The following is a 22,529-nucleotide window of genomic DNA, read 5'->3' as shown; positions in this document are numbered from 1 at the left end:
GCTACCTTTAAAAAATAAATGAATGCAGCCACCACATCTAAGGATTGGTGAACTGGAATATATTACTTTTTGGGGTTTTTTTGCTTTAAAATGGCTTTACTCTTCTATGTACATAGAACTTGTCAGTTGCAATGATATGCAAAGAGGCCTCCAGCAATGACAGCTCTACTAGTGTCAATGGAGCTCAGCTCCTTTCTGGCAGATGTGCAGCACCTCCTAGTGGCCGGCAGCGATAAGCGCGGAGAATGCTCGTCCGAAGGGAGGCTGAGGATGCCTGCTTTTATATAAGAGCGGATCCTGGGCTGATCCTCGCCCACTACCCGGAGCCGGTGTGTGTCCTTTGCACGAGGCTGGGTGACAGCAGGCGGAACGATGCTGGAGATCATCAGTTTACAGGGCTTGACCCGGGAGCTGTCACTCTACCTGGAGAACCAAGTGCGAGTAGGTCTGTTCGGCTCCGGGGTGGGCTTGTCCTTGGTGCTGGGATTTGGTGCAGCCTATGCCTGCTACTACCTTAGTGTCATTGCCAAGGTAAGTCCCATACATGTCTATTGTCTATAATTACCCCCTTAGTGGCATTACCAAGGTAAGCCCCATGCATTACCATGTCTATAATTACCCCCTTAGTATCATTGCCAAGGGAAGCCCCATACATCACTATTGTCTATGGTCACCCCCTTAGTGGCATTGCCAAGGGAAGCCCCATACATCACTATTGCTACCACCTTGGTGGCATTGCCAAGGTAAGCCTCATACATCGCCATGTCTATAGTCACCCCCTTAGTGGCATTGCCAAGGTAATCCCCATACATGTCTATAGTCACCACTAAGGATGAGCTCCGGCGTGTTCGCATGCTGCACGTGCCGATCCCGCCAGGAAGTCGGCACGGCGCAGCGCTAATCACAGGCAGTGAGACATTTCCCGAGCTCTGCAGCCACACATCGGGAAATGTCTCACTGCCTGTGATTAGCGCTGCGCCGTGCCGACTTCCTGGCGGGATCGGCACGTGCAGCATGCGAACACGCCGGAGCTCATCCTTAGTCACCACCTTAGTGTCATTGCCAAGGTAAGCCCCATACATCACTATTGTCTATAGTCCCCCCCTTAGTGACATTGTCAAGGTAAGTCCCATACATGCCTATTGTCTATAATTACCCCCTTAGTGGCATTGCCAAGGTAAGCCCCATACATGTCTATAGTCACCACCTTAGTGGCATTGCCAAGGTAAGCCCCATACATCACCATGTCTATAGTCACTACCTTAGTGGCGTGGCCAAGGTAAGCCCCCATACATCACTATTGTCTATTGCTACCACCTTGGTGGCATTGCCAAGGCAAGCCCCATAAATCACTATTGTCTTTAGTCACCACCTTAGTGGCATTGCCAAGGTAAGCCCCATACATCACTATTGTCTATAATTACCACCTTAGTGGCATTACCAAGGTAAGCCCCATACATCACTATGTCTATAGTCATCCCCTTAGTGGCATTACCAAGGTAAGCCCCATATATCCCTATTGTCTATAGTCACCCCCTTAGTGGCATTGCCAAAGTAAGCCCCATACATCACTATTGTCTATAGTCACCACCTTAGTGGCATTGCCAAGGGAAGCCCCATACATCACTATTGTCTATAATTACCACCTTAGTGGCATTGCCAAGGTAAGCCCCATACATGCCTATTGTCTATAGTCACCCCCTTAGTGGCATTGCCAAGGTAAGCCCCATACATCACTATTATCTATAGCTACCACCTTAGTGTCACTGCATGATACATAACCATTGCCTATAGCAACTACCTTGGTGTCACTGCCAAGGTAAGCCCCACACATGATTACTGTCTATAGCAGATTGCAGGGTGTCTTGTAATGAATGAAATGTTGTGATCACCTTGATGATTGGGGTTATGTCATTGTAAGTAATTATTTGCTTCTTACTCTCTTTTACAGAAACCTCAGCTGGTGACAGGTGGAGAAGCATTGTGTAGCTTCCTAAAGCAATACTGCCCAGCTGTGACGGAAACGTACTACCCTACGCTGTGGTGCTGGGAGGGCAGAACCCAGACATTGCTGAGACCATTCATCACTGTCAAACCCCAAGTTTATTACAGCAAGTGAGTATGTCTTGTCTATGTACAGCATGACTTCATTCATTCACCAGCTCTGCACTGACACCAGGATGACAGGTGAATCTCTTCTAGTCCAGGTATCAGTTCACCGGTGGGCAAAGCCAAGCCATCCTTTTGCAGAAAGCAGTATTAAAGGATTTGTAAAGGGAATTTTTTTTTTTCAAAATACCAAACATTGTATACTTACCTGCTTAGTGCAATAGTTTTGCACAGAGCAGCCCGATCCTCCTCTTCACTGGGGCTGATGCTCTGGGCCCCTCCCCCAAGATGAGTGCCCCCATAGTAAGCTGCTTGCTATGGGAGCACTCATGTGGGCTCGCTCCCAGTCCATAAGACACAGAGTGCGCAGCTCAGTGCTGCCCAACCCCCGCTCCCTCCTCACTGGCTGTGATTGACATACTGTAGAATGCATGAAGGTAAAAAACCTTTAGCCTTTAGAACCATTTTAAATCCAAAAGCAAACATTTATTATATTGCAGCTTACCAATTGCTAGATGTGATGGCTGCATTAGTTTTATTTTTTAGGCTTTTGTAGCAGATAGAGGGTTGAAACAAACAATTTGCTACTGACAGGGGTGCTTAAATTGATCTGCTTTTATTTCTTTTTGTAAAACTTTTATCCTAAAAGGAGCAAAAACTGTTATAGGGCGTACACACGGTCGGACTTTCTGGAAAGCTAGGTCCGACGTACTTGCCGCCAGACTTCCAGCGGACTACCGCCGGACTTTCTGAACGGCCAGACTTGGCTACACATGGCCAGACTTTCCGGAATCCGGTCTTCCCGACGGACTTCCAGAATGAACGGACTTTCCCACACACGGACAAGTCCGTTCATTTTGAACGTGACTCGGGTACGACGGGACTAGAAAAGGAATTCAATCTCGCCGCTTTTTTTGGCGAGATTGAAACCTTGCGAGCCCCGTCGCAGGCATCCCAGGCCCTTAGGTCTGGTATGGAACTTTAAGGGGAACCCCCTACGCCGAAAAACCGGCGTGGGGGTCCCCCCAAAATCCATACCAGACCCCGATCCGAGCACGCAGCCCGGCCGGTCAGGAAAGGGGGTGGGGACGAGCGAGCGCCCCCCCCCCCCCTCCTGAACCGTACCAGGCCGCATGCCCTCAACATGGGGGGTGCTTTGGGGGAGGGGGCGCCTTGCGGTGCCCCCCCACCACAAAGCACCTTGTCCCCATGTTGATGAGGACAAGGGCCTCTTCCCGACAACCCTGGCCATTGGTTGTCGGGGTCTGCGGGCGGGGGACTTATCGGAATCCGGGAGCCCCCTATAATAAGAGGGCCCCCAGATCCCGGCCCCCTCACCCTATGTGAATGAGTATGGGGTACATGGTACCCCTACCCATTCACCTAGGGAAAAAGTGTAAATAATAAAACACAACACGGGTTTTTAAAATATTTTATTAAACAGCTCCGAGGGGGGATCTTGCTCCGGCTTCGGGGGTCCCTCCGGTTCCTCTTCTCCCGGCGTTCGGTTGGTTCTTCGGCCGGCCCCTCCGCTGTCTTCAAGTAGCTCTATTGCCAGCGGAGGTCCGGGCTTCTGGGCTTCGCTTCTCTTCTCTTCCCCAGATGTTGACTCGACGCTCTCTCCGGCTGGACTGGTCTCTGATGGCTCCGTTGTGACTTATATAGGCGGAGACCCCGCCCCCATATGATGTCACAGTCCCTGGGCATGCTGGGACTGTGATGTGTTAAGGGGCGTGGTCGACCACGCCCCCTAAAAGACCAGTCCAGCCGGAGAGAGCGTCGTGTCAACATCTGGGGAAGAGAAGAGAAGCCCAGAAGCCCGGACCTCCGCTGGCAATAGAGCTACCTGAAGACAGCGGAGGGGCCGGCCGAAGAACCAACCGGACGCCGGGAGAAGAGGAACCAGAGGGACCCCCGAAGCCGGAGCAAGATCCCCCCGGAGCTGTTTAATAAAATATTTTAAAAACCTGTGTTGTGTTTTATTATTTACACTTTTTCCCTAGGTGAATGGGTAGGGGTACCATGTACCCCATACTCATTCACATAGGGTGGGGGGGCCGGGATCTGGGGGCCCTCTTATTATAGGGGGCTCCCGGATTCCGATAAGTCCCCCACCCGCAGACCCCGACAACCAATGGCCAGGGTTGTCGGGAAGAGGCCCTTGTCCTCATCAACATGGGGACAAGGTGCTTTGTGGTGGGGGGGCACCGCAAGGCGCCCCCTCCCCCAAAGCACCCCCCATGTTGAGGGCATGCGGCCTGGTACGGTTCAGGAGGGGGGGGGGGGGGGGGGCGCTCGCTCGTCCCCACCCCCTTTCCTGACCGGCCGGGCTGCGTGCTCGGATCGGGGTCTGGTATGGATTTTGGGGGGACCCCCACGCCGGTTTTTCGGCGTAGGGGGTTCCCCTTAAAGTTCCATACCAGACCTAAGGGCCTGGGATGCTCGCCGCAATGGAAAAATTTGTTTTTCCTATTGCAGCGAGCGCGAGATGCAGTAACCTGCTCCTCCGTCGTATCTGGTCCTTCGGACCAGCATACAGACGAACGGGCTTTCCGTCAGGAACTGAGTCCGGCGGAGTTACGATGTAAGATTTGAAGCAAGTTTCAAATCTAAAGTACGTCGGATTTCCGGCCGAAACGGTCCGTCGGAAGTCCGATGGAGACCACACACGGTTGGATTGTCCGCCGGATTTGGTCCGGCGGCGTCCGTCGGACTTTTGCATGTGAAAAGTCCGACCGTGTGTACGCCCCATTACTGTGACTGCTTATAAAGTGTTAGTTGGCGTTTGGCTTTAATAAGTTAGTGTATTTAAATCTGCTAGTACATCTAACATTCTCCTCCACCCAAACTGACAATGCTGCTGTCCAAAGGTGGCTCCTGTGTTCGTTCAGTGTAGGGCACTCTAATACAGGAGGTGCATTACTGGCCAGATCTCCTGGTGTAAACAGAGGAAGAAAAGCCTAGAAAATGAAAACTTACACAGCTACCTTATCTAATGATTGGTAAGCTGCAATATGTTACAGGTTTTATTCCTGGTTTAATACTGTAGCCAGTAAATATGCATACAAGCTAATGACATATCTGTTTAATTACAAGGCATGTCTGGTATTACTCATGTAATTATCATCCAGAAATTTCCATCCATTTACATGGACATATGCTGGAGTGGAGTCATACATGCATCAACCACCAGCTCATCAGCTGATGATCAACAAAATATCTCCTTTCATGTGATACTCAACCAGATATCTCCTATTAATAGTAAAAAAAAAAAAAAAAAAAAAAGAGACGTACAGCAGGGCAGGGTGGCTCTATTGTGCGAAACAACATACCTGTACGTTGCTTTGTGCACAAGATACCGTGGGCACGCACGAACCGGCGCATGCCCGCTGCACGGCGGGGGAGCCAATCAGCAGGTTTGGCAGACTCTATGTACGCCGGCCACCCGCAATCGCTCCACAGAGAGGCAGAACGGGGATCTGCCTATGTAAACAAGGCAGATCATCGTTCTGACAGGGAAGTACACAGAGATCTTCTGTTCCTAGTAATCAGGAACAGCGATCTCTGTGTTCTTCCTGTCAGTCCATCCCCCCACACAGTTAGAAAATACTAACAGGGAACACACTTAACCCTTTGATCGCCCCTGATGTTAACCCCTTCCCTGCCAGTGTCATTTATACGGTGTCTGTGCATTTTTTGTTAGCACTGATCACTGTATTGGTGTCATTGGTCCCCAAAAAATGTCACTTATCCCACTAACACACGACTGGTTTAGCCGTCGGAATAAACTCCGAAGGTTTCTCCGACGGAACTCAGACGAAATTCCATTCAAACGGTCTTGCCTACAATCAAAGTCCCGTACAACACTTACGACGGAACTAGAAAAAGGGAAGTTCAATAGCCAGTAGCCAATAGCTTCCGTCTCGTACTTGCTTCAGAGCATGCGTCGTTTTTGGTCCGTCGGAACAGCATACAGACGAGCGGTTTTCCCGATAGGAATTGGTTCAGTCGGAAATATTTAGCACACGTTCTATTTCTAGGTCCGTCAGGATTTTCGAAAAAAGAAGTCCGTTGAGGCCTACACACGATCGGAATAGACGATGAAAAGCTTCCGTCTGACTTTTTCTGTCGGACATTCCGCTCATGTGTACAGGGCATTAGGGTCAGATTTGTCCGCCGCAATGTCGCAGTCCCGCTAAAAATTACTGATCGCCGACATTACCAGTGAAAACAATAAAAACGAAAAAAAAAAATCCATAAATATATCCCATAATTTGTAGATGCTATAACTTTTGTGCAAACCAAACAATATACGCTTATTGCGATTTTTTTTTTTTTTTTTTTTTTTTTTTTTTTTACCAAAAATATGTAGAAGAATACCTATTGGCCTAAACTGAAGAAGAAATTTTGTTTTTTAAAATTTACTTTGGATATGTATTATAGCAGATAAAAAAATATTGTTTTTTTTTTTTTCAAAATTGTCAGTTTTTTTTTTTTTTTTTTTTGTTTATAGCAAAAAAAAACAAAAAACTGCATAAGTGATCAAATACCACCAAAAGAAAGCTCAATTTATGGGAAAGAAAGGACATGAATTGTATTTGGGTACAGCGTTGCACGCCCGCGCAATTGTCAGTTAAAGTGAGTGAGTGAGTATATAATAGTATAGTCTCATATACTGTTGTAGACTCTTTACTAGATTGCTTGAGGTGTAGCTGTATTCTATTGTTCTATTGTTTGTGTCTGCCTTGTGAGCAACCTATTATGGGATGTATATGTCTCTGTGGATTAGCTGTGAGAGGGGGGGGGGGGGGGGGAATTTCTCCAGCAGCCCCTCCCAAAGACAATCTACTGATGAGGAGTTTGAATACACCTGTGTCATGCTACTGGTGGAGGTAAAGTCTACCCCACCCTGTCTCATTATGGAAAGGAGGGGGATCGTCCCCTGTATGTATGTCTCTGTGTGCCTCTGTTCAAATAAACAGTTCATGTTCCAGCTTTCCAGCCAAATGAGTCCTGCCTAGTTCTTGGTTGTAATATGTGGCTATAATATCTAATATCTATATTCAGACTGGAGGAAGTGGTATATGACGAAAGCACTTAAGCGAAGTGTGGGACTTTCTGATACACCCTCTACTTTGATCTTTATCTTATTAAATCATCCTAAAGATTTGCAAAAACGAATGCTTGAAAAATATCTCCACCCAACTAAAGATCACCATTTTAAATGCAACTATTCAGGCTTATTCAATAAATCATAATGCACAGTGCTGTATATTACGCTTTTATGATGCCATGGTTGGTATAGTATACTATAGTGCACTTTTCAACATTATCTTTGCTCTTTGTATAGCCTAAGAAGACTGGAACAATCTTCTACCCACTACAGCATGTAAAGATCAGCTATATTTATGCAATCTGCCTAGGATTCCCAAGTTGTATTAATTACTATTGGGTTTTCAAAGATTTCACTGAAAGAGTTTTTTTTCCAATTCATTGCCAAAAACTATATCTATATGTATACAATATATGATTAATATTCCATATTTCATAGTCCTGTTTTGTACTGCAAATGTGCATAACAAGGAAAAATTTACTTTACTGCCGCGTACACATGACTGGACTTTCCGGCAGAAAAGGTCCAACGGAATCATTCCATCGGATATTCCGACCGCGTGTGGGCTTCATCTGACTTTTTTTCTTTTGAAAATGATGATGGACCTAGAAATAGAACACGTTTTAAATCTTTCCGACGGAATCAATTTCTATCGGGAAAACTGCTCGTCTGTATGCTATTCCGACGGACCAAAAATGACGCAAGGGCAGCTATTGGCAACTGGCTATTGAACTTCCTTTTTCTAGTCCCGTCGTACATCATCGTGTTCTAAACGATCGGAGTGATTTGGTGTGATCGTGTGTAGGAAAGTCCGTTTCAGCGGAACTCCGTCGGAACCACCAGAATTTATTCTGCCGGAAAGTCTGGTCGTGTGTACGCGGCATTAGGCTCCATTCACACTTGTACGACTTGTCATGCGACTTTGGACATGACAAATCACAGCCATTCTTTTCAATGGCACCCATTCAGATTGGTGCAACTTAAAGGCGCAGCGATTTTGAAAAGGTGCCTGCACTACTTTGGTGCAACTTGATGGGACTTTGATCCATTGAGTGTAAAGTCAGATGAAAGTCACACCAAAAGTCTCATCAAAGTCGCACTGAAAATTGTGTGACTTTGGAGTCACGCTAGTGTGAATGGAGCCTTAGGCCCCGTTCACACCTGAGCGATTTTCTGCTTGAAGCTTGTAGCTCTAAAAAGCTCAACAAGCCAAATCCCATTCATTTCAATGGCCCCTGTTCACTTTTGAGTGTTCTGTTGCCTGAAGCAAAACACCTGTTGCTCAAAAAAGTACATGAACTTCTTTTTTGCACATTACAAGTGGTTTTTGGCCCTATAGACTTCAAAAGAAATGCCTGACTTGAGCGTTTTGTCGCTCGATTTATGAGCGTTTTGTCGCTCGATTTATGAGCGTTTTGTCGCTCGCTTTGTGCTCAAACAGCATCTCTCTACCCCTAATCTCCTCCCCCTTTTCTCCCCCTGGTGCTTTTTATTGGCTAAGCAAAAATGCCTGTAATACGCTTGTAATATGCTTCTAAAACACTTTTAGGCTCCATGCACACTAGCATTTTTTTTAAGCTGTTATTAGCATTTTTTCTGCTCCTAGAAGCTAAATCATGTTATTCTATGTAAATATGGATGAGTAAATAATCACTATATATCAACCATTAACCCATCAAAGCGGCGCTATTCTCAGTCCTAAATGCTGACTGATACATCAAAAAGTCTTTGTAAAATACAGGCAAAACAAATGATGAGTGCACCTTTCACCATCTGTTAGGACACCTTGTGCTGCACACACCCCGCAAGGGGTTCAAACTCACCGGAACCGAGAGGTTAATAGGCCTTGGATAGTATCCTCACTCCGATTACTCCCGAAGTCCTCCAGGGTTGATAGTCAAACACCAGCAACAATGTCCATATGTAAAAAAGAGACCCCAAAATAGTCCAGTACCGTTTTGATAATTTATTAAACAAATAAAGGAAAATAAAATAAAATAAACTGTAAAAATCAGTGGGCGCAGGTCCTTTGAAAGGATAGCCTTCTAGCTTTCAGTTGGTTGGTAATAGTGGATAACTCAAATAGCTTCTCTCAAAGCACAAGGGAGCTGGTTACAGACTGGATGGATGATACACACTCACAGCTGATCAGCCCTTCATCCCACTGGTAACAGAAAGCAACGAGCTTGGAGCGCACTGCGTGTCAACCAGTCTCAGCTGATCGGCACTTCCTCCCTCTCGTGTCTGAAGCTTCAGGCTTAGAGCACACTGCGTCCTCACGTGATAACGGTTGCCATGGTATCAAGCTCTGACTAGTTTCATCATTGAGACTTTTTCAAAGAGCATGACTTCACGGCATGTTGAACAAAATTTATCTTAGAGATAGGGGGTGGAGTGCGGCCGGCACTCCGCCCTAGTGAGTAAATAATTTATAAAATCTGGGTCTGATTGAAAGGTGCGTCCCTATCTTATACTGGGAACGTATCCTCATTCCAACCAACCTAAAACTGCAGGCTGCACATTTTATTAACATCGCAGTGTAAATGTAGCAGAATACTGCAATGCATCTGTAAACGCCCAATTTCTTGTAGCACAATAACTCAGCCACAGTTCTTATGTCCTAGATTGACATTAAAAATATTAAACTAGCATAAAACATTACATACAAAATCGCATATGATCGCATATAATCATAGCAACAGCGGAACTTGTAATAAAATCAAACAGGTAATATTGATTCAAATCCAGTCAGATTGTACGGTAATTACCTGAATGGCAAACTATAGAAAAAACATTTCCAAAGGTAAGAAAACGGAGGTTAATAGTAGATTCTACAGTGCCTCTCTGTATCTCAAAGGTCTAACTGTACATACACAATAACTAATATGTAATCTAAATGAGGCAAAGTCATTATGTAATCCATAAAATTATGTCCTAGATTGACATTAAAAACATTAAACTAGCATAAAACATTACATACAAAATCGCATATGATCGCATATAATCAAGAAAACGGAGGTTAATATTAGATTCTACAGTGCCTCTCTGTATCTCAAAGGTCTAACTGTACATACACAATAACTAATATGTAATCCAAACGAGGCAAAGTCATTATGTAATCCATAAAATACACAAATTAAAATCCCAGAGTAGAGACCCCCTAAATTAAAACTCTAATACAGTACAGGATCGTCCACTCTGGGAACCTAAAAATCACTGATAAAACAATTAATATCGAGTTCAATATTTAACCCTTTCAGGCTAAGAGTGTCAGTTAAAAAAATGCATTGAGTTTCTTTTTTTGATAAATCCCTTACTAGATTGCCCCCCCCTCCATGATTGTTTAATGTGATCTATCCCTCAAAATAACAAACCAGAAGGGTCTTGTCCATGATGTTGTTTAAAGTGCAGGGATACATTGTGGTGTTTATAACCAATAGAGATATTATGCACATGCTCTGCGATTCTAACTCTTAAAATACGCTTAGTGCGACCTATGTACATTAATCCACAAGGACAATGCAAGGCATACACAACATGAGATGTATTACATGTTATAAAGTGCTTAATTGCAAATTCCCTGTTATTAGGAGTTGAGGTAAATTTTTCTATTTTTCTCATATGTCTAGCGACCTTTCTGCAAGCTTTGCATTTCCAGCATGCAAAAAAAACATTTTGCTCCCAGAAGGTTGGATTTCTCCCAGGGGGATCAATGATCTTTTTGACTATAACATCCCCAAAGCTTGGCGCCTCACGGTAAATGAACTTGGGTTTGTCTGGTAGAACCCGTGACAGTGTCTTATCCAAACATAGGACGTGCCAATGTTTATGGAAAATATTCTCCACCTCCTTGAATTGTGAATGGAAGGGAGATATAAAACTCCATTCATGATCTAGGTTTCTTTCCATACTAGGTACATCTCTTAAACAATGATCCCGAGGGAGGGCACTAATCTCCTCAATAATAGGGTCTAAAAACTGAGGTTTATATCCTTTTTCCACAAATCTATTTTTTAATACTGTAACTTGTTGATCGAAATCCTCTAATTCGGAGCAATTTCTCCTGACCCTCATTATTTGGCCCTTGGGCACATTTTTCAACCAAAGCGGATGGTGACCGCTATGCACTGGAAGGTAACTATTTCTATCGGTGGGTTTGAAGAACGCTTTCGTTTGTACTCTGTCACCAACTCTATAGAAGTTCACATCTAAAAAGTGTATTTCCTTAGTGCTCCACTGGCTCGTAAGTCTGATATTATGAGTATTATCATTCAAATGAGCCATATAATTTTGGAGTGCCAGTTCTGAACCCGCCCATATCAGTATCATGTCATCAATATAGCGTTTGTAGTATAATGCCCCGTACACACGGTCGGACTTTGTTCGGACATTCCGACAACAAAATCCTAGGATTTTTTCCGACGGATGTTGGCTCAAACTTGTCTTGCATACACACGGTCACACAAAGTTGTCGGAAAATCTGATCGTTCTGAACGCGGTGAAGTAAAACAAGTACATCGGGACTATAAAGGGGGCAGTGGCCAATAGCTTTCATCTCTTTATTTATTCTGAGCATGCGTGGCACTTTGTCAGTCGGATTTGTGTACACACGATCGGAATTTCCGACAACGGATTTTGTTGTCGGAAAATTTTATATCCTGCTCTCAAACTTTGTGTGTCGGAAAATCCGATGGAAAATGTGTGATGGAGCCTACACACGGTCGGAATTTCCGACAACAAGGTCCTATCACACATTTTCCTTCGGAAAATCCGACCGTGTGTACGGGGCATAAGAGTTCTGGTCTTCTGTCTCGAAAGATCTCTTTATCCTCCCATTCACCCATAAAAAGGTTAGCGATGCTGGGCGCGAATTTCGTGCCCATTGCAACGCCCCTCTTTTGGGTGAAGAAGTTGTGGTTAAACCAAAGTAATTGCAAGAGAGACAGAAGTCTAACGCATCTCTAAGAAATATTTTTTGTCTCAGAAATATTTTTTTTTCTTTTTGTCATGTTATTCTATGTGTCCATGCACACTACTTTAGGCTATTAGCATTTTTTGAGCTTCAGCGTCTAGGAGCAGAAAAAAAATGTTTTTGTAGAGTTCCCTGGAGCGTTTTTCCAGCAGAAACGCTGCTAAACACCTCTCAATGCTACTAATAGCGTTTTTTAAGCTTTTTTCCCCCTTTTACTGCAAAAATGCCAATAAAATGCTAGTGCTCCTAAAACGCTGCTAGAAAAGCTATTACCAGCGTTTTTTATCCAATGATTTTTCCAGCGTTTATTTAGCTTAAAAAATGCTAGTGTGCGTCGAGCCTAAAAACGCTTGTAAAAAAACAGAAAAAACGCTTAAAGCCAGAAAGACTGCAGTATTGCTATGCTCAGGTGTGAATGGAGCCTTAGTGGTCTATTTATAAACTTTTATCTAGGATTCACACGTTTTTTTTAAAAATGTGTAAAAACTTTTAGTTGCCAGCTAATCTTCCCTATTGCAGTAACAATCATTTCAGCCACAGTAATCGGGGATGTATCTTTAGTACTGAACATCAAGGTTCAGGATACAGGTAAAAGTATAACTTTTAGTGGCAGTGCCAGTTGTGAAGTTGTGTTTTGTGAGGACAAGAGGCTCAACTGGTAGTGGCAGTGGTTAGCCATTTACAAGACAGGAACACCCAGGTATAGTCAAGTTTGCCTTTTATTCGGCAAGGCAGCATACAAAAAACAATGCAGGAGGGCTTCTGGATAAAGGGTGGCATAGTCAATGACTAACAATATGTGCTGGTGCCATCTGGCGGACCTCTAGAGTGACCAGATCCATAGCAATCTTCTCAAAAGGGACTTCAGTTGTAGGCAAGGGTACCAAAATGTATTTGGGATGCATTATTTGACACTCAGGTCAAGATTAAAATATCGATCAACTGCTTAAATACTAGGTCAGAAGACTCGCTGCTCAATCCTCTCTTGTGATTTTTCTACCCCTTAATAAGCACTCAGGACATGAGAATGGGCCAAATTTAATACCATCTTTGTGTGAGACTAGGGAACCACCAGCTGCTCCACATATTGCTCCCATTCCTTTACACACAACAGAAAGTCAAGGTATTCCGCAAAATGGGACTATACCAGGCTAACCTCTGGTTCTTGGGGTACCCTGTTGATTAACCGCTTCGGGGAGCTCCCACCCAGCCGTCATATTACAATAGGGTGGACGGGAAGTCCTAGATTCCAGTAGGATGTCATATGACGTCCACCTATTAGCGCGCCTCCTGTGCGCTCTGGCAGCCATGCTGCAGCATGATCTGTCACCTGCTATGTCCAGCAGACACAGAAGATGACAGATCGGTGTACCGGGCCGGCCCCAGTATCATATAATCACTTTGACCAATCACAGCAATCACATGGCAGTTGTACACAATTAATGGCTTTCATTCATTGCAATTCATTGTGTATTATTGTGTTGATCTCTGTGATTGTTCACAGTGATCACATGGTACAGACAGAGCCAAACACAGCACACTGTACCATGTGATAGCTGTGGCCAATCACAGCTGTCTCAATAGTACATAATGGCTATGAATGGATGCCATTCATAAAAAGGAATGCTTATAACTAATTATCATTAAAAAAAAAATCCTGATCACCTCTCCAGAGTAGTACAGTGGCACTGGTAACACAGCACTGATCGAGTCACAGTATGTAACAAACTTAGAAAAAAAATTGTAAACAAAAAAATTTGAAAAAAAAAAAAATATTAGTTAGTATCCCTGATCTCTGCCATACAAGTCATATGGCGACACTGTACTGCTCTGGTGACAGGTTATAAAATTAGTGAAAAAAATATTTTTATTTTCTTCATTTTCCAAAAAATTGCAACAAAAAAATTATAACTTCACCATTCCTTTTACAAAATACCTCAGACTGTCTACTTTCCAAAAATTGGTCATTTGTGGGGTATTTGTACTGTCCTGGCATTTTGGGGCCTCAAGAAATGAGCTAGGCAGTCAGTACATCAGGTAATTTTCATATATTTTATGTACCATAGCTTGTAGACTCTATAATTTGCACACAGACTAAATAATATGCATTGATTTGGGTTATTTTACCAAAGAAATGTAGCAGTATACATTTTGTCCTACATTTATGAAGAAAAAAGACTTGTTTGCAAAATCTTATCACAGAAACTAAGAAAAATGCATTTTTTACCCAAAGTTATTAGTCTTTTTGAATTTATTTAACAAAAAAAAAAGTGACAGCGCTAAAATCTGAAACTTGGCCTGTACTTGAAGGAGGTGAAAGTGTATGGTATTAAAGTGGTTACATTTAATTTTTTTATCCATTTGTTTAATTGGAATTCCACAATTTGTGGTCCCAAATCTTCCCAGACCACCTTTATATCTGTTATCTCTGGGACTGGAGCAGTTTCCTCTGACTCTGACCTCTGTGGAAAATTGCGGCCATGTGTTACACTGTGTAGCAAGTTAATACCCACACCCATGACATGCTTTACATTTTCACTAGATGTTTCCACTAAGAGCACAGCAGTACTGTAGTCTTTGGCATCGTCATGCATACAAAGTACACCCATTCAGTCTGAGCCAAGCTTGGCAGAGTCCACTAGACTGGCATGAACTAATATGGCAAGGCTTCCAGAGTTTCAAATGTCCCCGCTTTTTGTCCTTCTAGTGTAATAGGACATATCTGCCTTCCAGTCTCAGTTCCTGGGTGTTCTGCAAAAATAGACTTGGCAAACAACAAGTGACAAGTGCCTCCCTAGAATACAGTCCAAAGGCTCATGTAATATGGGGCAATTGGCAACCACATGTCCCAGTCATTGGCACTGCAAACTCCTATTATGCCGTGTCTCTTTCAAGGAAAATGCTACTTTTGCGCTAGGAGGCGGTTCAGATCTGGCACCCATGGGTATCTCACTGCACGAGCCTGTTTATCTCTTTGATGAAAGGAAACAGATCTACCCATGGTTGATGTGTTTCTGTTTTTTGGAGTAACTGTTTCCGAGGGCAGATCCTAGAGATAGTCGTCAGTAGTAATTTCTCATGCAACAAGAGGACAATAGCTCATCCACACTCTTGAGATCTGGATGCCTAATGCGCCTCTGTATCTTAACCGGCATTGATTTGATGCAACGGTCGCAGACAACTCACGCAATAATTTGATTAGGTCTGAGTACCACTGTTTGCAACCACATCTTTGTAAGGTGGAACAAATCATACATTTGGAACCTTGCAGGTTTGCAAGAATCATATTCCCATGTAACCACTTGCTGCACTCAGATGACTATGGCCACCCTGAGCCTGGCTAGAATTTCTTCTTTGAATTGGGATACTCCTTGGCAACCTGAAGTTGTTGGTCAAAGTAGGCATTTTTCGGACTCCCCTAATAAAAAGAGTGCTAGCACACTGGCTCACTGCTTCCTACATCCCACATTCAGCAACTCTTTAATTACTTTTGGGCAACATGCATCCCCCACTGCGGGTTGCTGCAATTGCAGCACGTTTTATCGCATGACAATCGTGGCAGACCTGCACCACGATTTGAGGTGTCATTCAAATGAATTTTTTTTTGTCATTCACACCTCGGCGCTATCAAATGGCGGGCATATCTGTGGCAAATCTGCCCGCGATTCAAAACTATGTAGTGTGAATGCAGCCAAAGATGGCAAGGTAGGTTTCAACATCATCTTCCAGGGCCAATTTCTGTAAAACGCTCTGCACCAGGTATGGAAGTCAGCTGCTGCACCACTATCTACCTCACTAACATGGGAGGCAGATAGATGAGAGTTATCATTCTAAGGCCTCATACACACAATACGAAAATCGGAAGGGAAAAGTCTGAAGACAAGCTCTCTGCGGATTTTTGGATCGTTAGTACGGTGCATTTGTCAGATGATTTGACTTTTACATCACATAAAAGCTGGATGTGCAGGCTATAAAATTTTTGTCTGATGTGAACTCAACGTCTGATTTTTGTATGGTCAGTACAGAAATCCGTCACACAAGTCGAAAGTACAAACACGCATGCGCGGAATCGAATGACTGGGAAGAGTTTGGTCTTGTAAACTACTGTTCGTAATCTAGAATTAAAGGGATTGTAAACCCTCGTGTTTTTTCACCTCAATGCATCCATGCATTGAGGTGAAAAAACACCTGGCAGTCACCGGCCCCCCAGCCCCCCGTTTTACTTACCTGAGCCCCTTCATCTCCTCGGCGGGGACGCACTGTCCCTTTCTCAATGGGTACCGGCTTCGATTGGATAGATTGATATCAGCGCAGCCATTGGCTCCCGCTGCTGTCAATCAAATCCAATGACACAGGGGCCGGGCCGAGTCCAGCATTCATGTCTGTGGACGCAAATGCTGGACTCGGGAGCGCGCCTGCAAGGTAACCTCCTGGGGAGAGCGCTTCTCCTAGGGGGTTATCTGATGCGGGGAGGAGCTGCGAGAGCCGCTGGGGGACCCCAGAAGAGGATGTTTGGGGCCACTCTGTGCAAAATGAGCTCCACAGTGGAGGTAAGTATGACATGTTTGTTATTTTAAAAAAATAAAAAACAATCCTTTACAATCACTTTAACATTCGTGACGTGGCAATTGATAAAGTGTCAACATTTTCATCTTCTTTAATGGGATAATAATGAAGCTGCTTTGCATGTAGTTATGCCAAACGTATTTTAAAAGGCATTTGTTTTGAACGATCTGAAAATCACGAATCAACACTCACCAAACTTCTACTAACCTGAAATTAGCAGAAGGGGCCCAAAGGGTGGCGCTTGAGAAATGAACTTCCAATTTATACTCTCATAGTACGTCACTACATTCGTATATGTCCAGCGACAATTTGCGTATCGTTCGTATGCGAGACAAAATCCTGCACACGCCCTTTTGACAAAAAAAATCAGACGCTCGGTCGTCCAACAATCAAACCGTGTGTACGAGGCATAAACCTGGTGATACAAGGTTCATTGGTGAATGGAGGCATGGCCCCTGCCAGGACATTGTATTCTTTTTTTTTTTTTTTTAACCTTGAGAAAACAGACCGGATCCTTGATCATGTCCTCTTCAAAAGAGAGAAAGGAAAAAAAAGAGAGAGAAAAAAAATAATTATAATAAATAAAAAAAAAAGGAAAAAGCCCAATTTGTGCAAAACATTATTCAAAGTATAATTAAGAAGGGGGCTTTACAGTGCCCTATTACATGTGTCAAACAACCAACAATACAAAAAAATAAATAAGTCATAAAAAAAAAAAAATATATAAGTAAAAAAAAAAAGTGTATAATTCTAACTACCGTATATACTCGAGTATAAGCCGAGTTTTTCAGCACATTTTTTTGTGCTGAAAGTGCCCCCCTCGGCTTATACTCGAGTCAAGCACTTTTCTGGTGCAAAGAATGACATTTCCCGAACTGAATTTGGGGCCCTGTATCTCGGGGCCAATTGGTGCTAGGAACCCCAAATTTGGTGTGCAAACCCAGTGAAACTAGCACTATAACATATCCAAAGTTCCTAGTACTAAGTGGCCCTGAGATATGGGGCCCCAAAATTGGTTCAGAAAATGTCATTCATTGCTGCAGAAAAGTGCTTGACATTTTCTGAACCGAATTTGGGGCCCCGTATCTCGGGGCCACTTGGTGCTAGGAACCCCAGCTTTGGATATGTAGTGCTAGTTCCACTGGGTTTGTACACCAAATTTGGGGTTCCTAGCACCAAGTGGCCCCGGGATACGGGGCCCCAAAATCGGTCAACTATGTCCATCTGCAGCAATGTCCTTTCGGGACCCTTTGGGTCCAGAGACCCCAAATTTTGGCTGCAGCTAGGGGACATCTAGGAACCCTTAACTACCGAGTTTGAAGTTTGGGGGACCTATGGCTGCAAATGGGCACAGTGAGGCATGCAAATGGGCACAGTGAGGCTGCAAATGGGCATTGTTGACCCTCTTTTCCACTTACAGTAGCTGCGCATTTCTCACCCTAGACTTATACTCGAGTCAATACGTTTTCCCAGTTTTTTGTGGTAAAATTAGGTGCCTCGGGTTATATTCGGGTCGACTTATACTCGAGTATATACAGTACTATTTTTGTGTCCTATTATGTTTAGTGTTTTAATTCAATATAATCTCACTATACTATTTCATTTTTATACCTCTCCACCTTTCATTTCAATCTACCCTTCTTTATGTGATTCCATTACGTGTTGCCCGTCCCATGCCTAATTTACTATTATAATTTATCCTCTTGCTTCATCAATTATCTCTCCACTGTGCCTCCCAGAGGAGGAACAAAGAAACACAAAAAATAACACAAAAAAAGAAGAACCCCCCCCCCCCCTCCCAATTTCCCTCCACCAGATGCATCCCACAGACTATCCGATCCACAACACAGCATTCCCCCCAATAGGGTTTAATCCACCCCTATTTCTGAGGAGTAATACAGCAATCCTGTATCTTTACATTTATTCTGTTGGTCTTTAACCATATGTATCCATCTTTCTGCTTCCAGGACATTGTATTCTGATAGTGGCTGCAGCTGAATGGAAAATTTTCCAAAATGTCCCTTCAACATAGATCAATTAAACAATTGATTTCTGTTGAGGGAACTCACAGACTGATCGAAATTTGGCCAGTCCCTGCTGGATCAGCTGAATTTCGACCAGTGTACTGTATAGCCAGCTTAAGGCAAGAAGTATGTTACTGGCCAGATCACCAGGTGATAATACAGTAAATAGCAAAAAAATAAGAACAGAAAACAAGTGCAGCCGCATCATCCAAGGATTGGTAAGTTGCAATATGTTAAACTTTTGTTTTTGAGTTTGGATCTGTTTTAAGACAGCAACCCACAGACCCCATTCAGAATACACCTGTCCCTTTATTAACATGAAATCTCATTGGTAGCGGATGCTAACTATACTTTGCAAATTGTTGCTAATCATTGTATGCTACATAAACTAGCTATTTTGTGTATGCTCAGAGAATTGTGACCTCAGACTAAGCTTAGAACGCTGCTCAAAGTTGGGGATTCTATGTCCATGATCCAGAGGAATGACGGGGTGCGGGCATATCAGTGTGCCCATCTAGAGCAGTGTATGTAGTAGAGGTGCAGCTTCTCCTTCATCTACAGGCGGTCCCCTAGTTACAAACATCTGACTTACAAACGACTCCTACTTACAAACGGAGGGAGACAACAGGAAGTGAGAAGAAATCTACCCCTAGGAAGGAAAATTCACTCCTGTAAGAGTTATTATGGGAAAAAGGTGTCTCCACTGATGCTTTATCACCAGTCCACGTTTCCCTAACAACCCAAAATTTAAAAAATCCAATTGTCATTGGGGCAGAAAATGAGGTGAATTCTTCTGAACAGGGGCACAGACAGCAAAACAAACATTACAGGAGTGTTAACCCTTCCCTATGCTATCCAAAAAGCTTAAAAAATTGATTTTTTGGCTGGAGTTACACTTAAAAATTGTACCAGTTCCGACTTACAAACAACTTCAACTTAAGAACAAATCTACAGTGCCTATCTTGTTTGTATCCCGGGGACTGCCTGTACTGATCAGAGAAGTATGTTGTCTTTAACTAAATTTTGACTTAAAGAGGAAGTAAACCCTTGACAAAAATAGTTTCTTCTCCCTCCCCTGCAAAGTAAAGACATAATGTGCAAGTATGCATTGCATATTTGCATATTATGTGACACTTACCTGCAAACAAAGCCCACACTGTCCCCTCTGCAGGTCGCATCCATCTTCGCCCCTCTTCCTTCTGGGGCTGTGGACTTCGGCTCTGTGACTGGCCAGAGCCGTGTGATGTCACTCTCGCGCATGCGCGCGGGAGCCGCCGGTCACAGCACTCGCTACTGAAGAAACAGCACAGGTGCCCGATGATGACATCATCGACACATTATACTGTTAAGTACCGTATTTTTCCGTGTATAAGACGCCCCCATGTATAAGACGCCCCCCCCCCCCACTTTTCCAACCCAAAATTAAGAAATCAATATTTTAAATGGATAAAACAGAACACAGTTTTATTTAGTAATTACCGCAGGTAAAGTTTACATGCCAGTATAATATGCAGCATATCACTTTATTCAGCCTCTGTTGCATCAATGTTCTCTTCTTCATCACTAGTTCTAGACAGAATTTCTTCAACTTCTTTTGCATCACTGCTGTCTTCTGAGTCACTGGGGGTTATTTACCAAAGGAAAATCCACTTTGCACTGCAAGTGCACTTGGAAGTGCAGTCGCTCTAAATCTAAGGGGTAGATCTGAAATGAGTGGAAGCTCTGCTGATTTTATCATCCAATCATGTGCACGCTAAAATGCTGTTTTTTATTCTCCTTGCATGTCCCCCTCGGATCTACAGTGACTATACTTTCAAGTGCACTTGCAGTGCAAAGTGGATTTTCCTTTAGTAAATAACCCCCACTGTCTATATATGTGAGATCATCCTCAGTTCCGTCCATTTCGTTGCTGATTCCACATTTCTTGTATAAAGGAGCAAATGTCCCCCAAATAAATAATAGGACTTTTCAGGCAGCAAGAAAAAAAGGGGTCATTAAAAAGTTAAATTTTATTGATCTATAGGAGAAAATATAAAATTATTCAGGTGCAGACACCACCGAAAATAGAGCAGGTTAAAAACAACAACAAGTATACAAAAACTGTATCGTTAATGCGTGGTAATTGTAGACATTCGGCCCAACGCATTTCAGGGCACTTGGGATCCCTTCATCAGGGGTGTTCAAGGTGAGGCAGAGTTACCATAGCATAATCTAAAAATGTAAAACAGAAAAATTTTATATTTTCTCCTATAGATCAATAACATTTTTAACTTTCTAATGTTTACTTAGACCCCTTTTTTATTCTTGTTGCCTGAAAAGTCATATTATTTATTTGGGGGACATTTGCTCCTTTATACATTGTTTTTGGGATTGAAGGACTTCACGATCACCTCTTGTTTGATGCCATACCATGAGTTTAGGACCCAATTGCAGACCTCAGTAATGGTGTTTTTTTTCACTCTTCCTGCCGATGTCAAGTTATCACCTGCTTTTTGCATCCATCTACTCCATTCTTCTCTCATCAGGACTTTAAAAGGCTTGTTGATTGAAACATCTAGTGGCTGTAGCTGACCTGTAAGTCCACCAGGAATAGCTGCTAGGTGTGTTCGCAAATCTGATGCAACCCTTTTAGTCTTTTCTGTTAAATGTGCTCGGAATTGATCAAAGACAAGCAGAGCTGGCTTCTTTAAGAGCCATCCAGGTCTTCTGGACCAAACCTTTGTAAACCAAATGGCCATAATGTCTTCATTCATCCATCCCTTCTCTTGAACTTGCACAATAATGCCAGGTGGTATGGTCTCGTTAGGATAGGTTTTCCTCTTGAAAATAAGCATAGGAGGCAGTTTAGTACCATCTGCACAGCATGAAAGCACAGCAGTATAGTGTGTCTTTTCATGGCTACTTATTTTTATTGCCACTGTTTTGATTCCTTTCACATCAACAGTTCTGTTGGAAGGCACATCAAAATTGAGAGGAACCTCCTCCATGTTTGCAATCCAACTTGGTTCAAAATCCTATTTTTTCCGAAGTTGTATTACATAGGAGTGAAACTGTTGGATTTTATCCTCATAAACTGGTGGCATTTTCTGAGCTAACTTTGTTCGTGTTCTCATGGCCAACCATTCTCTCCTCATGAAATTGAAGCACCATTTTGCCTTTCCTGTAAAATCAACAATGTTCATTTCGCTTGCAAACATTCTTGCCTGACATTGAATAAGTTTGGTTGACACACACAAGCCACTCTGGCACTGCTCCAAAATCCAAGTCTTAAGCTTCCGCTCCAAATTTGGCCATTTTGCTGGTTTTCCCCTTAAGGCCTTCTTCTTTTTTGGCATCTTAAGAAGTTGCTCTTCCTGTTTTCTCCACTGTCTGATCATACTCTCAGTGGGGGGAGGTCCAAACTGTCTCTCTGCAGCTCTATTCCCATGCTCTTTTGCATAGCTACAGTAACTACACTGAGTTTGAATTTTGCAGAATAAGACAATCTCTTACTTTTATTATTCTGTGACATCTTGGGCTCAAAACTTTCCTCTCCCTGATGCATCTGCGCAGTCTCCACGTCGAACGGGATCGCATCTGCGCACTCTCCACCTCCAGCTGACGTCACTAACATTCAGCTCCTGATTGGAGGAAGCCATTTGTCAAGCTATGACCAGCTACGCATCTGCGTGGCTCCCTCCCAGGCTGACTGACCGTGTATAAGACGCTGCTCGATTTTCAATCTTAACAATTTTAGGAAAAAGTA

The 22,529-nt window shown here is 43.4% G+C and overlaps 1 protein-coding gene across 2 annotated transcripts in view; it reads left to right on the top strand.

The window, feature by feature from the left end:
* Positions 1–233: 233 nt before the first annotated feature.
* ABHD3 (abhydrolase domain containing 3, phospholipase) overlaps positions 234–22,529 on the top strand; it is a 169,416-nt gene continuing 147,120 nt past the window's right edge. The window contains exons 1-2 of one of the 2 annotated variants that reach the window (XM_073631452.1): positions 234–531; positions 1,952–2,115. In XM_073631452.1, the coding sequence (XP_073487553.1) occupies positions 373–531; positions 1,952–2,115 (323 nt within the window). In that variant the 5' untranslated portion in view covers positions 234–372. The remainder of the gene's footprint in view (positions 532–1,951; positions 2,116–22,529) is intronic. The other variant, XM_073631451.1, reaches the window with a different exon arrangement.

This window comes from Aquarana catesbeiana, linkage group LG05 (genome assembly GCF_042186555.1).
Source record: "Aquarana catesbeiana isolate 2022-GZ linkage group LG05, ASM4218655v1, whole genome shotgun sequence".
Taxonomy (NCBI): Eukaryota; Metazoa; Chordata; class Amphibia; order Anura; family Ranidae; genus Aquarana; species Aquarana catesbeiana.
The sequence above is the reverse complement of the archived record's forward strand: the minus strand, read 5'-3'. Positions and strand labels throughout refer to the sequence as shown.